Source organism: Chlamydomonas reinhardtii, chromosome 5, assembly GCF_000002595.2.
Source record: "Chlamydomonas reinhardtii strain CC-503 cw92 mt+ chromosome 5, whole genome shotgun sequence".
Taxonomy (NCBI): domain Eukaryota; kingdom Viridiplantae; phylum Chlorophyta; class Chlorophyceae; order Chlamydomonadales; family Chlamydomonadaceae; genus Chlamydomonas; species Chlamydomonas reinhardtii.
Genome location: NC_057008.1, coordinates 829,228 through 844,227, shown reverse-complemented (window position 1 = coordinate 844,227; position 15,000 = coordinate 829,228). Strand labels below are relative to the sequence as shown.

Genomic DNA, 15,000 nt, shown 5'->3' with positions numbered 1-15,000 from the left:
AGTGGGTGGGTGGGCGTGGGCATGGGCGTGGGCGTGGTGCAGGGGTGGGGTGAACTCCAAGAGAATGCGGCTGGGGTGGTAGGAATGAGTTGGTGGGTGTGTATTGTGATGGGCAGGCGGGCGGGCGAGTGGTCGGATGGGATGGTTGGATGGGTCGACACGAGGGCAACTGGATACAGGTATGGGCGGCCCGAACGCGTTTCCCAACTCCCCAACTCTCCTCTCCTCTTTTCTTGCCGCTGCCTTTCTTTTTGTTTCCCTTGACTTATCTTTCGCGATTGCCCCCTCCTCCTCCGCCCTACTCCAGATCGCCCACCTGGCTGACGCCAACGGCAAGCCCTGCTGGCGCCTCGCCACCTTCTACGCCGTGCTCGCGGACGAGCCCCACGCGGCCGCGGCCCGGCCCAAAACAGTGCCGTGCTTCGAGAGTGCCGGTGCGTGCTGGGTTTCAGCCGACCAGCTGGACGGCATTCCCCTCCGCAGTGAACGAATCCCCCGGACCTGGTTCCCGCATTTTGCGGCGGGCGGCAAGCCACTGCCCCTGGAGCTGCCGCCGGACCAGGCGCACCTGTTCCCAGACGTGGAGTTCTGACCTGGTCTGGTCTGGTCTGGGCTGAGTTGGTATGGTCTGGGTGTCCGGGTTTTGTAAGGTGGAAGGAAGGAAGTTCAGAGAGGGGCGCGTGCGCGTGTCGCGGTGGTTGTGTGTGGGAGGGGAGGGGAGGGAATTTCGTCTCGGTCGGGGGTTTCCATTTATGTTATTCATGCTGCGCGTGATTGTGTTTCAATGAGGTAACGGAACGCTTGCGCATCAGAGGCAGCGATTAGGGATGCTGACGGGGGTATTGCTGAACGTGAACGTGTATGCGGGTGCCGGCGGGTGTGTCCGTGGGCAGCATAGAGCAGAGGAGTCCTTGGGCCCTTGGGCTCCTTTTGCTGTGGCTGCTGGTAAATAAACAAGGGGTGTCAGCTTTGTACAGCTGGAAAATGGGCTGAGCCCCATGTAGCGCAAGGGATGTGACGATGGGCACCGGCGACATGAACAGCACCCTTGCAAGCCCATCCAGCGGGACTGGCCACTATGCCAATGCCGTGCCGAGGCACCGTCAAGCCCTGTCCCCGCCACGCCACGCCACCTTACCCACGCCACTTCACGGTCCATGATATCCCAAATGCACCTCACCCACATCCCACTCAAGCACCGCAAACGGCTAGCCGGGCTCGGGCGCGGGCTCCCGGGCCGCGACACATTTAAGGCTCGGGGACGCATGGTTTGGCTGTTGCAAACAATTTCGACATTCTTGCCCCAAGACGCTTGTCGTCGACATGTTTTGATACATGGATGTAAGATATTTAGGGGCCGAGAGCTATACTCGCGGACTGAAGAAAGTCAAGATGTCCGTGGACTCACGAGGTCGCTTCTCGCTCCGGCCGAGTTTTCCCTGCCGCCTATTTTTCAGGCAAGCACGGACAGGGGCAATCCTGGGGGGCTTCGCCCCCCCCTGGATCGCTTCGCTCGGGGGGCTCAGCCCAAAAACGGCGGCAACGGACATGAACCCGCAAGAAGATTGTCCAAGATCATCCATCCAGCCATAGGATGCATAGGATGCATAGGAGGGTTCTAGCCGCTCGATGTGGGCACGTGGTGACATCCGTCGAGCGAGGGCAACTTTTCCTGGGGGGCTGCGTGGCTGTAAATGGGGTGCTCCCTGGGAGCACGCACGCATGTATGTAGCTGGAGTGGCAGCACCCGCTTGCGTGCAAGGCCACGGTGAGCCCTGCCTTGGATGCCGGCGGCCATTGTAACCCCCTGGTCGGTGGGCTGTTGTGGGCTGCTGTGGGCTCCTCGGGTGCAATGATGCACCAGCGCCGCCCGTCGTTGAAGTCAGCACAGGCCCTGTCCTGACCGCCTAACGCATTGGCGACGCAAAGGACAAGGCGCGCCACCGCAGTTGGCCGACGCCCGGGGCCCTGTAACTTGTAGACGGCTAGACGATTGTAGTCCTTGTCTTGAGCCAGCCCCCGCGGCCCCGCATGGATGTTCCACCCCATGCGGCTAACAAAATCATTTGCCACAATCTCGTTCTCCGTGGGTGGCTCCGTAGTTTGGAAGCGTGTGGGTGGCGGCACTCGCGGCAGGGTTAGACACTTATACTGTTGCTCCTGCGTCTGTATTCTTGCGCTGTTCAGAGATTTTAGTGGTTACTTCGTCGGTATGGGGGGCTCCGGTCTGCCTTTCCTTCGTCCCGACAGAGTGCCCGGGGGTTTCGGTGGTTTGGTGCCGTGACCCTGGAGTCCCTGGTGCCCGATCGTAGACGAATTGTGTTTGGCGTCCCCTGACGTAAATGAATATATCAATGGCACAATACTGATAATTTCTCACTTATATACCATGGGTCTGGACAGTTTGCCGTTTGAGCTTCTCCTTAAAATTGCGAAAAGCTTGGACGGGTTTGCGCTGAAAGCTCTGCGCCGTTGTTCAAAGCAGTTACGAGATGTAGCAAACTCAGCTGTCAGTCGCATCACCATCCAGGGCTCCAGCTCGCGCGGCGTCGATGAGGGCCCGCTGCGCCATCCTCGCCATTCAGTAATCCCCCAGAGGCAAGGTCGGCTGCCGCTGCATCAGCTGTTCCCCAACCTGCACACGCTCGAGATCAGCTGCAAGCGAGCCACGGACTTTGTGAGCAAGCTGGAGCCGGCGTGGCCGTTTCTGACGGGGCAGGTGCTTCCCGGCCTAGCCCGCCTGACGCACCTGGTGAGGAGGCCTTGTTGGGGGTTTGGGCAAACGGCGGGTCAACGGCGGGTCAAAGGCACATGCTGCGATGAGTCATGCCATCTGCACAGTTCCGGTGCTGCTGTACGGCGCTGGGATTGCTGCCATCCTGAGATTCCACCTCGGTCCCTTCCCGCCTACCTCCCTGCCCATCGCACACCTCCCTGCCCTCCCCATCCCCGCCGCGGCCTCCCCTCCCCAGGACCTGAGCGGTCTAGCTGTCAAGCTCGGTAGCACCGCATGGCGCCAGCTAGCCACCGGCGCCGCCGCCAGTCGCAGCTTGCGCCGCCTCACCACCGCCGCCGCCGCGCTGCAACACCCAGACGCCGCCGCCACCACCGCGGCTGAGCAGGGCGGGCGGCTGGCGGCGGCGCTACCCAGCCTTGCCTTTGTGGCGCAGGAGGTGAGTCGCCTCCGCCACGTCGCGCCCAATGCCGGCGGCGGCAGTAGCAGCAGTGCTGCCGCTGGTGCCGGTGCTGTTTGCAGTGGCGGCGGCAGTAGCAGTGCGGGCGTTGGCGCAGCGGAGGCAGCCGAGTCACAACAACGGCAGGCCGGGACAGTAGCAGCAGCAGCAGAAGCGGTGGAAGCAACAACCTTAGCAGGGGGAGCGGCGGCGAGCGGCATTACGGTGACGGTGGTGCGGGGCGGCGCCGGAAGTTACCTCACCGTACGCAGCAGCACGGCGCTGGACGGCCTGAGGCGGCTAGTGCTGGATGGCGTGGTGGACGGGGCGGCGCTAGTGCTTAACCAGGAACTGTTGAAAGAGGAGGAGGACCGGGCTTTGCTAGGCAGCGGCTGGCTTGCTCCGGGCCTGCGCCGCCCCGGTCAAGCTGCTGCCGACACTGCTACTGCCGTGGAGCGGGTGCTACTGCCGAGGCTGCTGGCGCCGCTGTCGGGACTGCGGCTGTTGCACCTGGTGTCGCCAGTGAACGCGGCGCCCGCTCTCAGCGCCTTCACGGTGCGTGTGCATGGCTGGGGTGCGCGTGGGAGCGGGGAGCGGCGAAGCAGGGAGCAAGCGAGCTGTCTGTTTGGACGTGTTGAGGAGCGATCAGCAAATCACATACCTCAAACATTATTATGGAGGAAGTATAGCCGGCGGAAGTAATCACAGCCGTTCAGCAACAGCCATCCTGCCATACATGCTCTCCGCTCAGCAGCCCGCCCGCCCCTCCCTCCCTCCCTCAATCCCCACAGGCTCTGGAGGAGCTCCACCTAGCCGGCGCCGGCCTGCGCCTATTTGACCTCTCCCACCTGCAGCCCTGCAGCCGCCTGACCCGACTCGTCCTACACGATCTAGACCACCCCACCACTCTGGCCGGCGCCGCAGCGGATGCGGTGTTGGCGCTCATGGTGGATGATACCGGGCAAAGCGTCAGCAAGGACCGCGACATCGAACAGCGAATTGCGGAGGCGGATGAGGTTGCCGCGGCACTCAAGGCCTTCGCCATCGAGTGCGGCTACCTCAGCGGCAGTAGCCGCAGCCACAACAGCAGATGCGGTGGTGGCGCCGCGAATGACGGCAGTAGCAGCAGCAGCAACGGCGGCACTGGCGGCGGCAATAATGGGGACGGTGATTCTTCGCGGGAGGAGGGCGAGGAGGAGGGCAGGCTGCTGCGGCTGCTGCGGCGGGTGCTAGGGCTGCCGCAGGTGCGGAGCCTAGAGCTCGGCGGCGGCAGTAGCAGCGGCGTGTTTGGGGGCCTGCGCATTGCGGCCTTGTTCCCCGGCCTCACCTCACTGCGGGCACCCATTGTGCACAGCGAAGCGCTCCGCGATGCCACCAGTCTGACCGCACTCACGCTGCTACTGCCGTCGTCGCCGGCTACGGCAGCAGCTGGCGGCGCCGGCTACGGCAGTAGCACAGAGGGCGGGGGCAGCGGCTGTAGCAGGGGTTGCTCAGCTGCTGCGGCAGACGTGGCCAGCCTCATGGGGCTCTGCAGCCTCGCCCTGGAGGCTGTGGTGGCTGTAGCAGGAGGAGGGCCCGACTGGGTGGCGGCTGCCGGCGGCGGCAGTAGCAGGGCAGGTGGCAGTAGCAGCGCCGGAGGGGCGCCGGCCGGGACGATGTCGTTGGCGGCGGCGCTGCAGGGCGCGGCGGCGCTGCCGCAGCTGCAGCGGCTGCAATTCATAAACATGCGCCCACAGGCTGTGTGTGAGCTGGGCGGTCTGCTACAGCCCACCGGGTTGCTACAGCCCACCGGGTTGCTGCAGCCGGCGCAGGCGCAGCCCGCCTTTGCGGCGCTGCGATGTGTCAGCCTGTGTGGGTCGTCAATTCACGTCGACTGGCTGGCGGGAGTTGTGGGCATGTTGAACGGCCTAGCGATGCTTTCGGATGGCGGTGCGGCGGCGCTGGCGGCGGCGGCGGAGCAGCGGGAGGCGCGCCGGCGGCGCCGCCTGTGGGACGGGCGCACGCCACAGGCACACGGGCAGGCGGTGGAGGGGGTGGAGGGGGTGGAGGTGGTGGAAATGGTGGAGGTGTTTCGCCCGCGCATGTGTCTGGAGCTCTGTGATGGGCCGGCGGTGGCGCCGCGGGCGGCAGCGGCAGTAGCAGCGGCAGCGGCACCGGCGGCAGTAGCAGCAGATGGCTCGGCTCGGCTCAGGGCGGGGACGGGTGGGCGTGGCGGCGGGAACGGCGGCGCGGCAGCGGTCACGTGGACTGTGCTGGGGGAGGCGCTAGCAGGCTGTCCGGTGGTGGACTGGGTGCGTGTGCGCCACTGCCCCGGACTGCCGGAGGATGTGGGAGCCGGGGGCGGTGCGGGCGCGGGTGAGGCGCCGGTGGGAGCCGTCCAAGGGGCGGGGCAGGCCGATGCGGGCGAGTCGGCTCAGGGACCGCGTGGGGGTGGAGGCGAGCGCGAAGGCGAGGGAGGAGCGCCAGCCGCCACGGCGCTCACGAGCCCGGTGCGGCGTGTGGCGGAGTTGGTGGCGGGGCTGGAGTGGGCGGCGTGAGCGGCGTGGCGTGGCGTGGCGTGGCGTGGCGTGGCGTGGCGTGGCCTGGGGTGGCAGCTCGGCAAAAAACACATGCAAGATGCCACCAGGGTGTTTGCAACGCCAGGTTATGCACGCTGGCGCCGCCCCCGTGTGGCGTGCCTACTAGGGATTCGTCTTGGAGAGGTGTGGATTCTCCTACACTCTCCGCCGCAAGGTGTTGGGTAGACTACCTGCTACATGGGGCGTAGCGTGGGGGCTGCATGGTGTCACACGCTGGCAGGGCCAGTGGGGGAGCAGCTCAAGACGAGGAGGAAGCCGTTGGTTGCGATGGACGGAGGAGGTTGTTATGAAGGAGGTTGTTAAGCGGCGGCTGCCGGTTGGTTGGTTGGTTGGCTGGTTGGTTGGTTGGCTGGTTGGCCGCATTGCAAGCTCAGTGGTTTAACAACAGGCATCGCTCGAGGTGCTGGAGGTGCTGGAGGTGGGCTGGCGGCGGAGTGCCCGGTGTAAGTAGGTAGGCGTGCGGCAACAGGTGTTGTCTTGCACGATTGCGTTATGCACCGGTGTGTGTACTGCTCTTGCAACAATTACGAACGCGCGCACCGCACCAGCCTGTCCGAAACGTATTTACAAGTTCTGCTTTGGCAAGGCCAAGCGCGTCTTGATAGATTTAGCCTACACACGCCCTCTGCAATTCCAGAGCCGTTAGTCAAGCCAACAGCGATCAATCATTTGTGCACCTGCGAATCTTCTCTGCCTGAGGGGCTGAGAGTTCCCGCACGCAATAAAACATAACATACCCAAGAAAGCTCTCAAAGACTCAAACCCTCAAACCAGCCAGCTCAAAACTCAATCTTGACTCATGGTGCTTTGCAGGCCGCCGCCGCCGCCGCGTGCGAATGCTGATCCTCACAATTGGCCCCTTGACCGTTTGTGGGATCCAGCGTTGCCGTGCAACTACTGTTTGCGGGACTGATCCTACCCTGCAGTCCAGTCCAGCTGACAACACCGCTTTTTAGACTCGAGCCTTCTCACGCATTGCCTGAAGCTGCACACAGCTAAAACATGCACATGCTCGCACACACACGCCCTCGTAAAGCACCGCAATCAGCGAGTTCAGCCGCATCCGCTGCAAGCCCCCGCCGCCACCAAGCTGCATCGAACGCGAGCAGTGGTGGCAATTGGCTGCTGCACCCCGCAGGCCACGCACCTGCGTAAAATGCTCACGCATTGCCACCTTCAGTCCCAGACCAAATCCAGATCCGAACCCCAGATCCTCCATTCCCGCCGGCCAGCCAGCCGCTTGCCACTCAACCGCCGCCGCCGCCTCATTGATCCCGCATCCGTCGCATCCCGCCAGCCAACCACCCAATACCTTTGCCGCCGCCACCTGCCGCCGCCACTTGCTGCCGCCACTTGCTGCCTGGCACTGCCGCCGCCGCCACCTGCCGCCGCTGCTTGCTGCCTGGCACTGCCGCCGCCGCCACCTGCCGCCGCCTTGGGTTCCGTCCCTTTACTTCTTCGCACCGGCCGAGGAGGGCGGGGAGGTGGAGGCGACGTACTTGGGGTCGCTGATGGACACGTACTTGGGCTCACGCATGGAGTGGGTGGCCGGGTTGGTCACGTAGGGGACCTGCGGGCATGACGTGGCGAAGTGGGTGAAGTTGGCGATGTGAAGGTGGGGAGGCAGGGAGGTAGCTCCCTCGAAGCATGGCGATAGGTGGCGGGGGCAAATCCAGATCCGGGGGAGGTCCTCCCCTGGTCAAGGCCACCGTGGCCAGACCACTCTCGGCATGCATCTCTCACCCCCTGGCTGAGTGGGCTTTCTGATAATGAACGGACTCTTTCGTTGGGCTCGGGACCATGAAACCCTTCCCCCCTCCCCCATACATACACATGCCCTCTACATATTTGCAGCACTCCACACGACACTGGTTCGACCCCTTCGCGTTGGGCATTCCTGAATGCCAGCGCGCTCATCCAAACACACACACGCCACGCACACGCACCTGCGCCATGTCATCAGCCATGCGGTAGCTCACCTGTGGGGAGACAGGACGGGAGGAGGGGCGGGGAAAGAGGCGAAAGATCAGAGCGTGTGTGTGTGTGTTTGTACAATGGGTCAGGCTTCGGAGGGGGCCCGGGCGGGGAACCGGGAGGGGACACGGGGGGCCGGCACGTCAATCGATTCCGCCGACCAGATGCTGCTGTGGTCAACCCCACATGACGGCACACGACAAACGACAAGCTGCACCACAACAAAACAGACACACGTGCGCAACTCACACACACCACCACGACACGTAGCATCGCCCTTTTCATCTCCCCATCTTTCCCCGCCCGCCGCATTCTCTCCCCCCCCCCGCCGTGCCGCCACGCCACGCCACGCCCCCGCCGCGCGGTGGCTCACAGGCCGGCCATCGTCACCGTGCCTGCCGGAAATAGCGGAGAAGTCGATCTTGGGTGCTGGCGACGAAGATGAAGATGACGAACCGCCGGCGCTCTTCTTGGCTTGCAGCTGTTGCTGTTGGATCTGCGTCTTGACGCTCTTAGTGGTCTTCTCCTCGCCGGAGGGCGCCTGCGCGGCTGCGGCGGCCGCAGCCTGTGCGTACGTGGAGGGCGGAGGGACCAAAGGAAGTTAACAAGCGCCTGTGTGTGTGTGTGCCGTGCTGTGCCGGGTCGCTCGATCGGACAGAATGCAGGGCCGATGGTGGTGGCAGTCGGATGTTAACGGGTGACGCTGTGATGGGCATCACACAATCACACCCAGGCAAGTCACGGCATGGAGAGGCATCCGCGGCACACACACGCACACCGTACCGCACACACGCCGCCCCCCTTGCCATACTAAGCAGGACTCCGTGATGCCGGTCGCGCACTTGCTCCGCACACAAACGCCACGGCAACGCCACGCAATCAACACGTACGAATGGCCTGGTGCAAAGCACCGAGCACACACGCCGCATGCATGCGCCTTTGCCCAAACCAACAAGTGGTTTACGCCAAAACAGACATGCCAAACACACACATGTCTAATGCACGCACATGCCTAACGCACGCACATGCCGAAACACACAACCCGCATGCCTGAACACACACGAGACACACGTGCAAAACGCGCGTAAACAAACCTGCTGGGGGTCGGGGCGCGGGTCCACAAAGTAGACGGGGTCGCTCATGCTGAAGTACAGCGGCTCGCGCATGGAGCTGCCGGGCGGCATGTAGGTGTAGCTGGGCTCCACAATGGAGGAGCGCTTGGGCGGCGGCGTGTACTGCTGCGGCCGCTTGGGCGGCGGCGCGCAGGCGGCGGCGCTGGTGGTCAGGCCGCGGCCTGGGGAGTGGGGCGGGGAGGGAGTGGGGGAGTGTGGGAAAGGGAGTGGAGGCAAGGAGGGGAGGGAGTGGGGGAAAGGGAGTAGAGGTGGGGAGGGCAGGGGAGTGGGGGAGGGGAAGGGGGTAGAGGGGGAGGAGAAGGGCAGCAGCACCGGGTAGGCGTGTGCGAAGGCGGGGATGAAGGAGGAGGCACTAGAGCCGCGCCGGGGCTGCGGATCTCGCGTGTGCGGGATATGCCCTTGCTAATTGCATGCATCGCCGCGCGGCGTGGGCGGAGAGGCGATAGGGCAAACTTGCTCAGGAGGCCATGTATGGCGCTGTGCGGGACCATGGCGCGGGCGACCAGAAAGCGCGAGCCCGCCCAATGAGCGCAGGTTGAGGCATGCCCTCATGCCAGAGTCCTGGGAACAATGGCTGCGCGGTTGCGGCTAAGATGCGTGAACGAGGTTTTGGGCGCTGCCGACGCAAACCGCGGGATGGCCTACGCCAGCCCTCGCGCGAACCACGCACCCGCAGCAGCGCCAAGCGCCTGTGTCATGACTTGCATAAAGCTCTTGGCCAGAGCCGGAGCAGAGTTGGAGAGCGCCATTGTTGCGAGAGCGAGCGGCGCGAGTTCGGCAAGGAGCGAAACGCTTCCGAGTCGCTGCAAGCAGGCTCTAAAAGTCCGAGTGCTATGTATGCAGGAAGTCTTTTTTGCTATGCACGTGGTCGCGCTCGCTGAGCTTATGTAGCTTGAACGAGATGGACAAATCGCGGTCGTTGTCAACTTTGGCGGTTATGACGTGTCAGGTGTGCAAGCACGACCGCCTTTGCGGCAGATCAGTGCAACACGGGTTCCTAAATGCAGACAAGGTCGCGCGCGCGGTGTCGACTCAGACACCGTCAACCGCGTGAGCGCCGCGTACCGGCGTCAACAGCGTTGACGGTGCGGAGCTTCACCGCCCGCGCCAGGATCCTTTCCGATCATGATCATCTAGTAACGACAAAACGAAGCCTCAGGGCCAGGGCGCGGCAGAGGACCGGCGGTACCGTCTGTGCACCGTCTGTGCACGCGCTTCGGCGCCCCCCGCAAACCATTTATCTTGCATCTAGCAACGCCCAAGCCTTGATAACGCTCAAATGGTTTCCCTCGACTACTTTATCATGTAGCGTCGGACTTGGGCTTTGAATGGAGGACTTGACGACGGCCCCTTCTAATCGGAAACGGTTCCCCACGATATGCCCGTCGCCTCAACTACTGTGACGCTCCACCTGCATCAAACCAATGCGAACAAGCACGGCTATTGACGGCATATGCATACGGAGGTGGCCAAGAGGTGGGAATGGCAGCAGGGCGGGATGTCTTGTATGAAAGGTGCTTGCGCTGGGTTTTAGGCTGCAGAAGGATACAATGTGCACAAACGCACTCGAATGGCCCGAGCGGGGTGCAATCTGCGGCACTCAGCGACTGTGCTCAACCGCGATTGGGGCAGTGCAACACCCTTTGCCTCGTGAGTTTGCCTTGGCCCGTCGCAAGGATTCTGATTTATTCACATCTGTTTATCATTCAAACTTGAGCGCCCGGTTAGATAGCATTGCGTGCAACACTCGGGCCTGAATTGCCACGTCAGGATTGCACTCAGCTCTAGCGTGTGCTGCCCTGCCGCTGCACAGCATCGGAGCATGAAGCTAACAAAGAGGTGTGTTGAGCGTGCGGGCAACGCAGCGATGTAAGCGCGGCTCAGAGCAATAATCGGATAAAGTTGTTGGAAGCTCATCGAATCCGAAGAAGCTGCGCATGGCGCTTAATTCTTTAGGGGTATTTTAAGGTCGCTGCAGCGCGGAATCGGGCGGGCAGGCCCTAGGACACGGCCTAGACCAGGGCTTGACTGGCATGCGTTTTCGCTGCTGCGCCGAGCACACGGTTCCGCATCTTGGCGTGCGCTTTGACTTCACACTGCACACGCGCATCGCGCCGGACTCTGGCAGAGTCCGGGCGCGCCTCAATCAGCCCCCGTGCCAACCATCATCGTTTGTCGACGTCTCACCTCCCCCGGCTCCGCAGGTGCTGGCAACCACGACTTACGCCGGTGCGGCGCGTCGCAATCCTCTGGCGCCATGCTAGCGGCCATGGGGGCGCTTCCAGCAGCCGTTTCGCGGTGTTGGCAGCGCCGCTGCGAGCTGTGCGCACGTCCGAGTCATCGTCCGGCACCCCGCTGTCGCTCAACGACATCCTTGTGTTCGAGGTACGGTATGCCGAGGGGAGACCGGGACAAGCGTGGGAATCTGGGACGGATTTGTGACGATGGAAGGATGATAGGCGTGTAGGGATCTGTGTGGGCACGGTCCACGGCCTGGGGTGTCCGGGCAGAGTGCGAGGGGCTGGATGCCGCTCGCATCTTTTGAAGATAAGGCCGACCTCACCCCACCCCACCCCAACCCAACCCGCGCCAATCCAACCCACCCCGCGCCACCCCGCCCGGCACTCAACCCATATCGCCCCACCCACACCGCCCCTTGCACGCCCGTCCCGCATCAACCACCACCGACTCACCCACCCCACCCGCGATGCCTGCCCCTCTCTCCCCATACCGGTATCGTGATGTGGCTTTTTCGTGCGGCTCGGGCATGCAACCTCCCCTCACCCCTCCCACCCCTTTCCCCCACGCGCAGTCCGACATGCCGGCTATGCTCATCCAGGAGCAGCCGCCGGAGCGCAAAGCGGAGGAGATTGTGGACCGCGCGGTGCGTGGCGTGTGTGTGTGTGTGTGTGTGTGTGTGTGTGTGTGTGTGTGTACGTGTCCCAGGGCGTGTAAACACACGTGTGACAGAGGGTGAAGGATGGAGGCACTTGGTAGCGTGCGTGTGGGGTTTTGGGGTTGCGGGGCTGTGCAGGTTGCCGTGTACGGTGTGGCGTGGAGCCCGGCACGCCACGCAGCCTATTGACACCATCTACCCTTCCCTATTCCGGCATGGCGGGGCGTTTGCCCACTCTCTACCTCCTCAACAGGCTCGAGTGCTACAGGAGGTGAACTCGCTGCTCGCTACGGAGCAAGGCCAGGACCAGGCCGGCGGCGGCCGGGGCGGGCGCGGCGGCGCCGCCACCGCCACCGCGGCGCCGCCGGCGGCCGAGTCCAGCTCGGCCTTCGGCTCGGAGCTGAGCCGCGCAATCTTCGGCGGCAGCGCGCAGGTGTCGGAGCTGGAGGCGGAGCGCACGCGGCAGGCGCTGCAGCGGACGCTGGAGGGCAGCGCCGCCAGCGGCAGCCCGCCCATCCCCATCTCCAGGCCACCACCCGGCGAAGGTGCTGGTGCTGGTGGCGGCGGCGGCGGAGCCGCCCCCGCTGCCGCGGAGGCGGCGGCCAAGCAGCGGCCGGCCTGGGCTCAGGAGCTGTTCGCCTCGGGCACACCCGCGTCCGCCGCGGCGGCGGCGCCGGCGGCACCCGCCACCTCCACCTCCTCGACCTCGCCACGTCAGCCCTCAGCAGCAGGGCCCTCGGGCGCCTCAGCCGGGGCCGCTCGGAATGGCGGCGGCGGCGGCGGTGGAGGCGGTATGCGCTTCGCCCCTTCCTCCACCACCGGCAAGCCCGCATTACCATCAGCCGCGCCCTCGCCGTCGGCGTCGTACGGCGGCGGCGGCGGCCCGGCGGCGCTTGCGGCGGAGCCCCCGCCGCCTCAAATGCAGCGGGCGTCACGGCTGGCCGAGTGGACGCCGCTTGCGTTTGCGGACGCCGACCTGTCCCTGCCCACCGAGCTCACGCTCAAGTCAGAGGTGCGTGGGATTGGGCGTGTGTGTGTGTATAGATGTGGGCGTGTGTGTATGTGGGGGATGGGGGTGGGCGTGGGGGCGTGTGGTTGTGGGCGTGGGTATGAGCAGGGAGGCGAACCAAGGGTTGGAGGAGAGGGGGTTTCATGCGGGGGTCATGCCTGTTTGAACTCAGGGCCAGCTGAGCCACAGGGCGCATACTGCCACGCATACACCGCCCGCCCGCGCAACTCCACTTCTTTAATTGCAACCATGAATCTGTACCTCCCTCCACAACCTCCCTCCCTCCCTCCTCCCTCCCACACAGGACTCGCTCCTGACCGACCGCGCCCGCTCCTCAGTGCTGCCGCCGCTGCAGTCGGTGGTGGACCTCACCGCCGCCGTGCGGCCGCCCAGCAGGGGGCTGGACCTAGGCGGCGGCGGCGAGGCGGCGGCGGCGGCGGCCAGCGACGCGGTGTCGGACGGCGTGGCGGTGCCGGAGGAGGAGGTGGTGGGCCGGGCGGCGCTGGGGCGGCAGCTGGCGGATGGGGCCGGGCGCCTGGCGGACGGCACACGGTGCGTGCGTGGGGTTGGTGTGGAGGGTAGGGAGGGTGGTGGTGGATGGGGGTGGGATGGGTGGGGTGTGGAGGGAGGGAGGGTGGGAGGGAGGAAAGGAGGGCCTGGGAGGGAGGAAAGGAGCGCCTGAGGGAGGAGCGGAGCGGGTGTGGCGCGGATGCGGGAGTACATACAGGTTGACAGTGCTTGTGTTCAGTTACCATTTGGTAGAAAGAGACAAAGTGTGTGTATATCGTGTTTGTCAGTATGTAAGTCGGGGTTGGGGCGTGCGCTGGCCAACGGCTGTGCTCGCGCCATACACCACACAGTGGCCCCCTTACCTTGCTAACCCCCTGTCAGTCATACGCACGTGTGTGTCTGCATCTTTGCATGCCTTGCATGTCGCTCAGGTTTGAGAAGCTCAGCGGCACCGACACCGGCCCGGACGGCTACGTGAAGAAGTGGGAGGTGCTACGCGGTGTCACGGGCGACGGCACCGTGCAGTGGGAGGAGTGCTGGTGGACGGTGAGCGAGGCGCACGAGGGGGGTTACATGCATTAAGTTTAAGTTTACGAAGTGAAGTCGTAGGGGGTTACATTCATGATTAGTTAAGTGGTAGACGGTAGACCATCTTGCGGAACATGAAGCGTTACATATAGCGTTAGGGGGCGGGGGTGGGGGGCGGGGTGGTGGTTGTTTCGGGGAGGGAGGGCAGCGATGGGGTCGTGGGGAGGAAGGCATGGGGAACTCCTCTCTCATCGCCGCATACACGGCACCGTCTGCTTTGTCGTGCCTGGAACTCACACACGCACACCCCAACGCCACAAACCCCCGCCCAACCTCCCCGTCCGCGGTCATCGGTAACAACGTGCCTGCTGTGCCAATGTGCTTGGCTACGCCTTCACTCTTTGATAATTGATCGTCAACGTTGTCCCCCCAACCCCCCAGGCCTCCAACCGCTACGGTCTTCGCGAGATGGGCGCCTTCAAGAAGGGCAGCACGGAGGCGGGCGCGGCGTGGGTGGAGGAGTGGAAGGAGGTGCTATACACACACGCCACAAACCTCAGGCTGGTCATCGAGCGCACCGCGCACAAGTGAGGGGGAGGAGGACAGTTACAATCATGATTATGATGATTACGGGGGATTAAGGGGGAGGAGAGGGGGCGGATCGCCGTTCATGTGGAGAACGGCGCGATTAAACGGACGGGGGAAAGGGCGCTGGGAGCAGGGGATGACTTGGTGGGGGAGAGGGTGGGCGGGCGGTCCCGACAGGGGAAGGGGCTGGGGGGAAGGGGTGGTGGGCGGGTGGTGCTGTGGCCTGTAGCGGTGTGCGGTGAGTCGCAAAGTGAGGACAGGGAGCGCTGTGCGTGTGAGGAGAGGGCGTGGGGAACCGCCCGTCCCAGCACCCCCCTTCCACACAACACACCCTGCGCCTCCCCCTGACTGCCCCTCACCACCCAAACCACGCCACTGCCGCCACTGCTTTCCAGGTGGGCGCGCGACGAGAGCTCGGACGAGTGGGAGGAGAAGTGGGGCGAGTGCTACGAGGAGGCGGGGCGGGTGCACAAGTTCGCAGACAAGTGGGCCAAGGCGGGGATCAACGTGTGGCACGAGCGCTGGGGCGAGGACTACGACGGCCGTGGGGCGTGTCAGAAGTGGACGGACAAGGTGGGGGGGGGGATGGGGGGGGGAGGGCGGGGAGGCA

General features: G+C 64.3%; 4 protein-coding genes across 4 annotated transcripts in view; 3 read left to right on the top strand and 1 right to left on the bottom strand.

Moving 5' to 3' along the window:
* CHLRE_05g247850v5 (uncharacterized protein) overlaps positions 1-1,091 on the top strand; it is a 4,936-nt gene extending 3,845 nt beyond the window's left edge. Inside the window, exon 8 of the mRNA XM_043062543.1 lies at positions 308-1,091. Coding sequence (XP_042924606.1) covers positions 308-592 — 285 coding nt within the window. The 3' untranslated portion in view covers positions 593-1,091. The remainder of the gene's footprint in view (positions 1-307) is intronic.
* Positions 1,092-2,195: 1,104 nt separating this feature from the next.
* CHLRE_05g247900v5 (uncharacterized protein) lies at positions 2,196-6,281 on the top strand. Its single transcript, XM_043062544.1, has 3 exons — positions 2,196-2,752; positions 2,973-3,728; positions 3,965-6,281. Exons 1-3 carry the CDS (start codon positions 2,390-2,392, stop codon positions 5,708-5,710), a joined length of 2,865 nt encoding a protein of 954 aa, XP_042924605.1. The 5' UTR covers positions 2,196-2,389; the 3' UTR covers positions 5,711-6,281.
* Positions 6,282-6,304: 23 nt separating this feature from the next.
* On the bottom strand, positions 6,305-9,975 carry CHLRE_05g247950v5 (uncharacterized protein). Its single transcript, XM_043062545.1, has 5 exons — positions 9,530-9,975; positions 8,821-9,020; positions 8,100-8,291; positions 7,699-7,731; positions 6,305-7,322 (listed from the first exon to the last, which is right to left on the bottom strand). The coding sequence occupies exons 1-5, from the start codon at positions 9,606-9,608 to the stop codon at positions 7,203-7,205; spliced, it is 624 nt and encodes a 207-aa protein (XP_042924604.1). The 5' UTR covers positions 9,609-9,975; the 3' UTR covers positions 6,305-7,202.
* Positions 9,976-10,135: 160 nt separating this feature from the next.
* The window catches only part of CHLRE_05g248000v5 (uncharacterized protein), a 7,256-nt gene continuing 2,391 nt past the window's right edge, over positions 10,136-15,000 (top strand). Inside the window, exons 1-9 of the mRNA XM_043062546.1 lie at positions 10,136-10,335; positions 10,673-10,698; positions 11,064-11,244; positions 11,672-11,743; positions 12,009-12,767; positions 13,069-13,316; positions 13,706-13,820; positions 14,244-14,389; positions 14,786-14,963. Of these exons, the coding sequence (XP_042924603.1) occupies positions 10,682-10,698; positions 11,064-11,244; positions 11,672-11,743; positions 12,009-12,767; positions 13,069-13,316; positions 13,706-13,820; positions 14,244-14,389; positions 14,786-14,963 (1,716 nt within the window). The 5' untranslated portion in view covers positions 10,136-10,335; positions 10,673-10,681. The remainder of the gene's footprint in view (positions 10,336-10,672; positions 10,699-11,063; positions 11,245-11,671; positions 11,744-12,008; positions 12,768-13,068; positions 13,317-13,705; positions 13,821-14,243; positions 14,390-14,785; positions 14,964-15,000) is intronic.

Coding starts and splice junctions, on each gene's coding strand:
- CHLRE_05g247900v5 (XM_043062544.1), top strand. CDS start 2,390: ATGGGTCTGGACAGTTTGCCGTTTGAGCTTCTCCTTAAAATTGCGAAA. Junction 2,753..2,972: donor TAGCCCGCCTGACGCACCTG/GTGAGGAGGCCT, acceptor TCCCCTCCCCAG/GACCTGAGCGGTCTAGCTGT. Junction 3,729..3,964: donor CCGCTCTCAGCGCCTTCACG/GTGCGTGTGCAT, acceptor CAATCCCCACAG/GCTCTGGAGGAGCTCCACCT.
- CHLRE_05g247950v5 (XM_043062545.1), bottom strand. CDS start 9,608: ATGGCGCTCTCCAACTCTGCTCCGGCTCTGGCCAAGAGCTTTATGCAA. Junction 9,021..9,529: donor GGCGCTTGGCGCTGCTGCGG/GTGCGTGGTTCG, acceptor CCCACTCCCCAG/GCCGCGGCCTGACCACCAGC. Junction 8,292..8,820: donor CGCGCCCCGACCCCCAGCAG/GTTTGTTTACGC, acceptor ACGTACGCACAG/GCTGCGGCCGCCGCAGCCGC.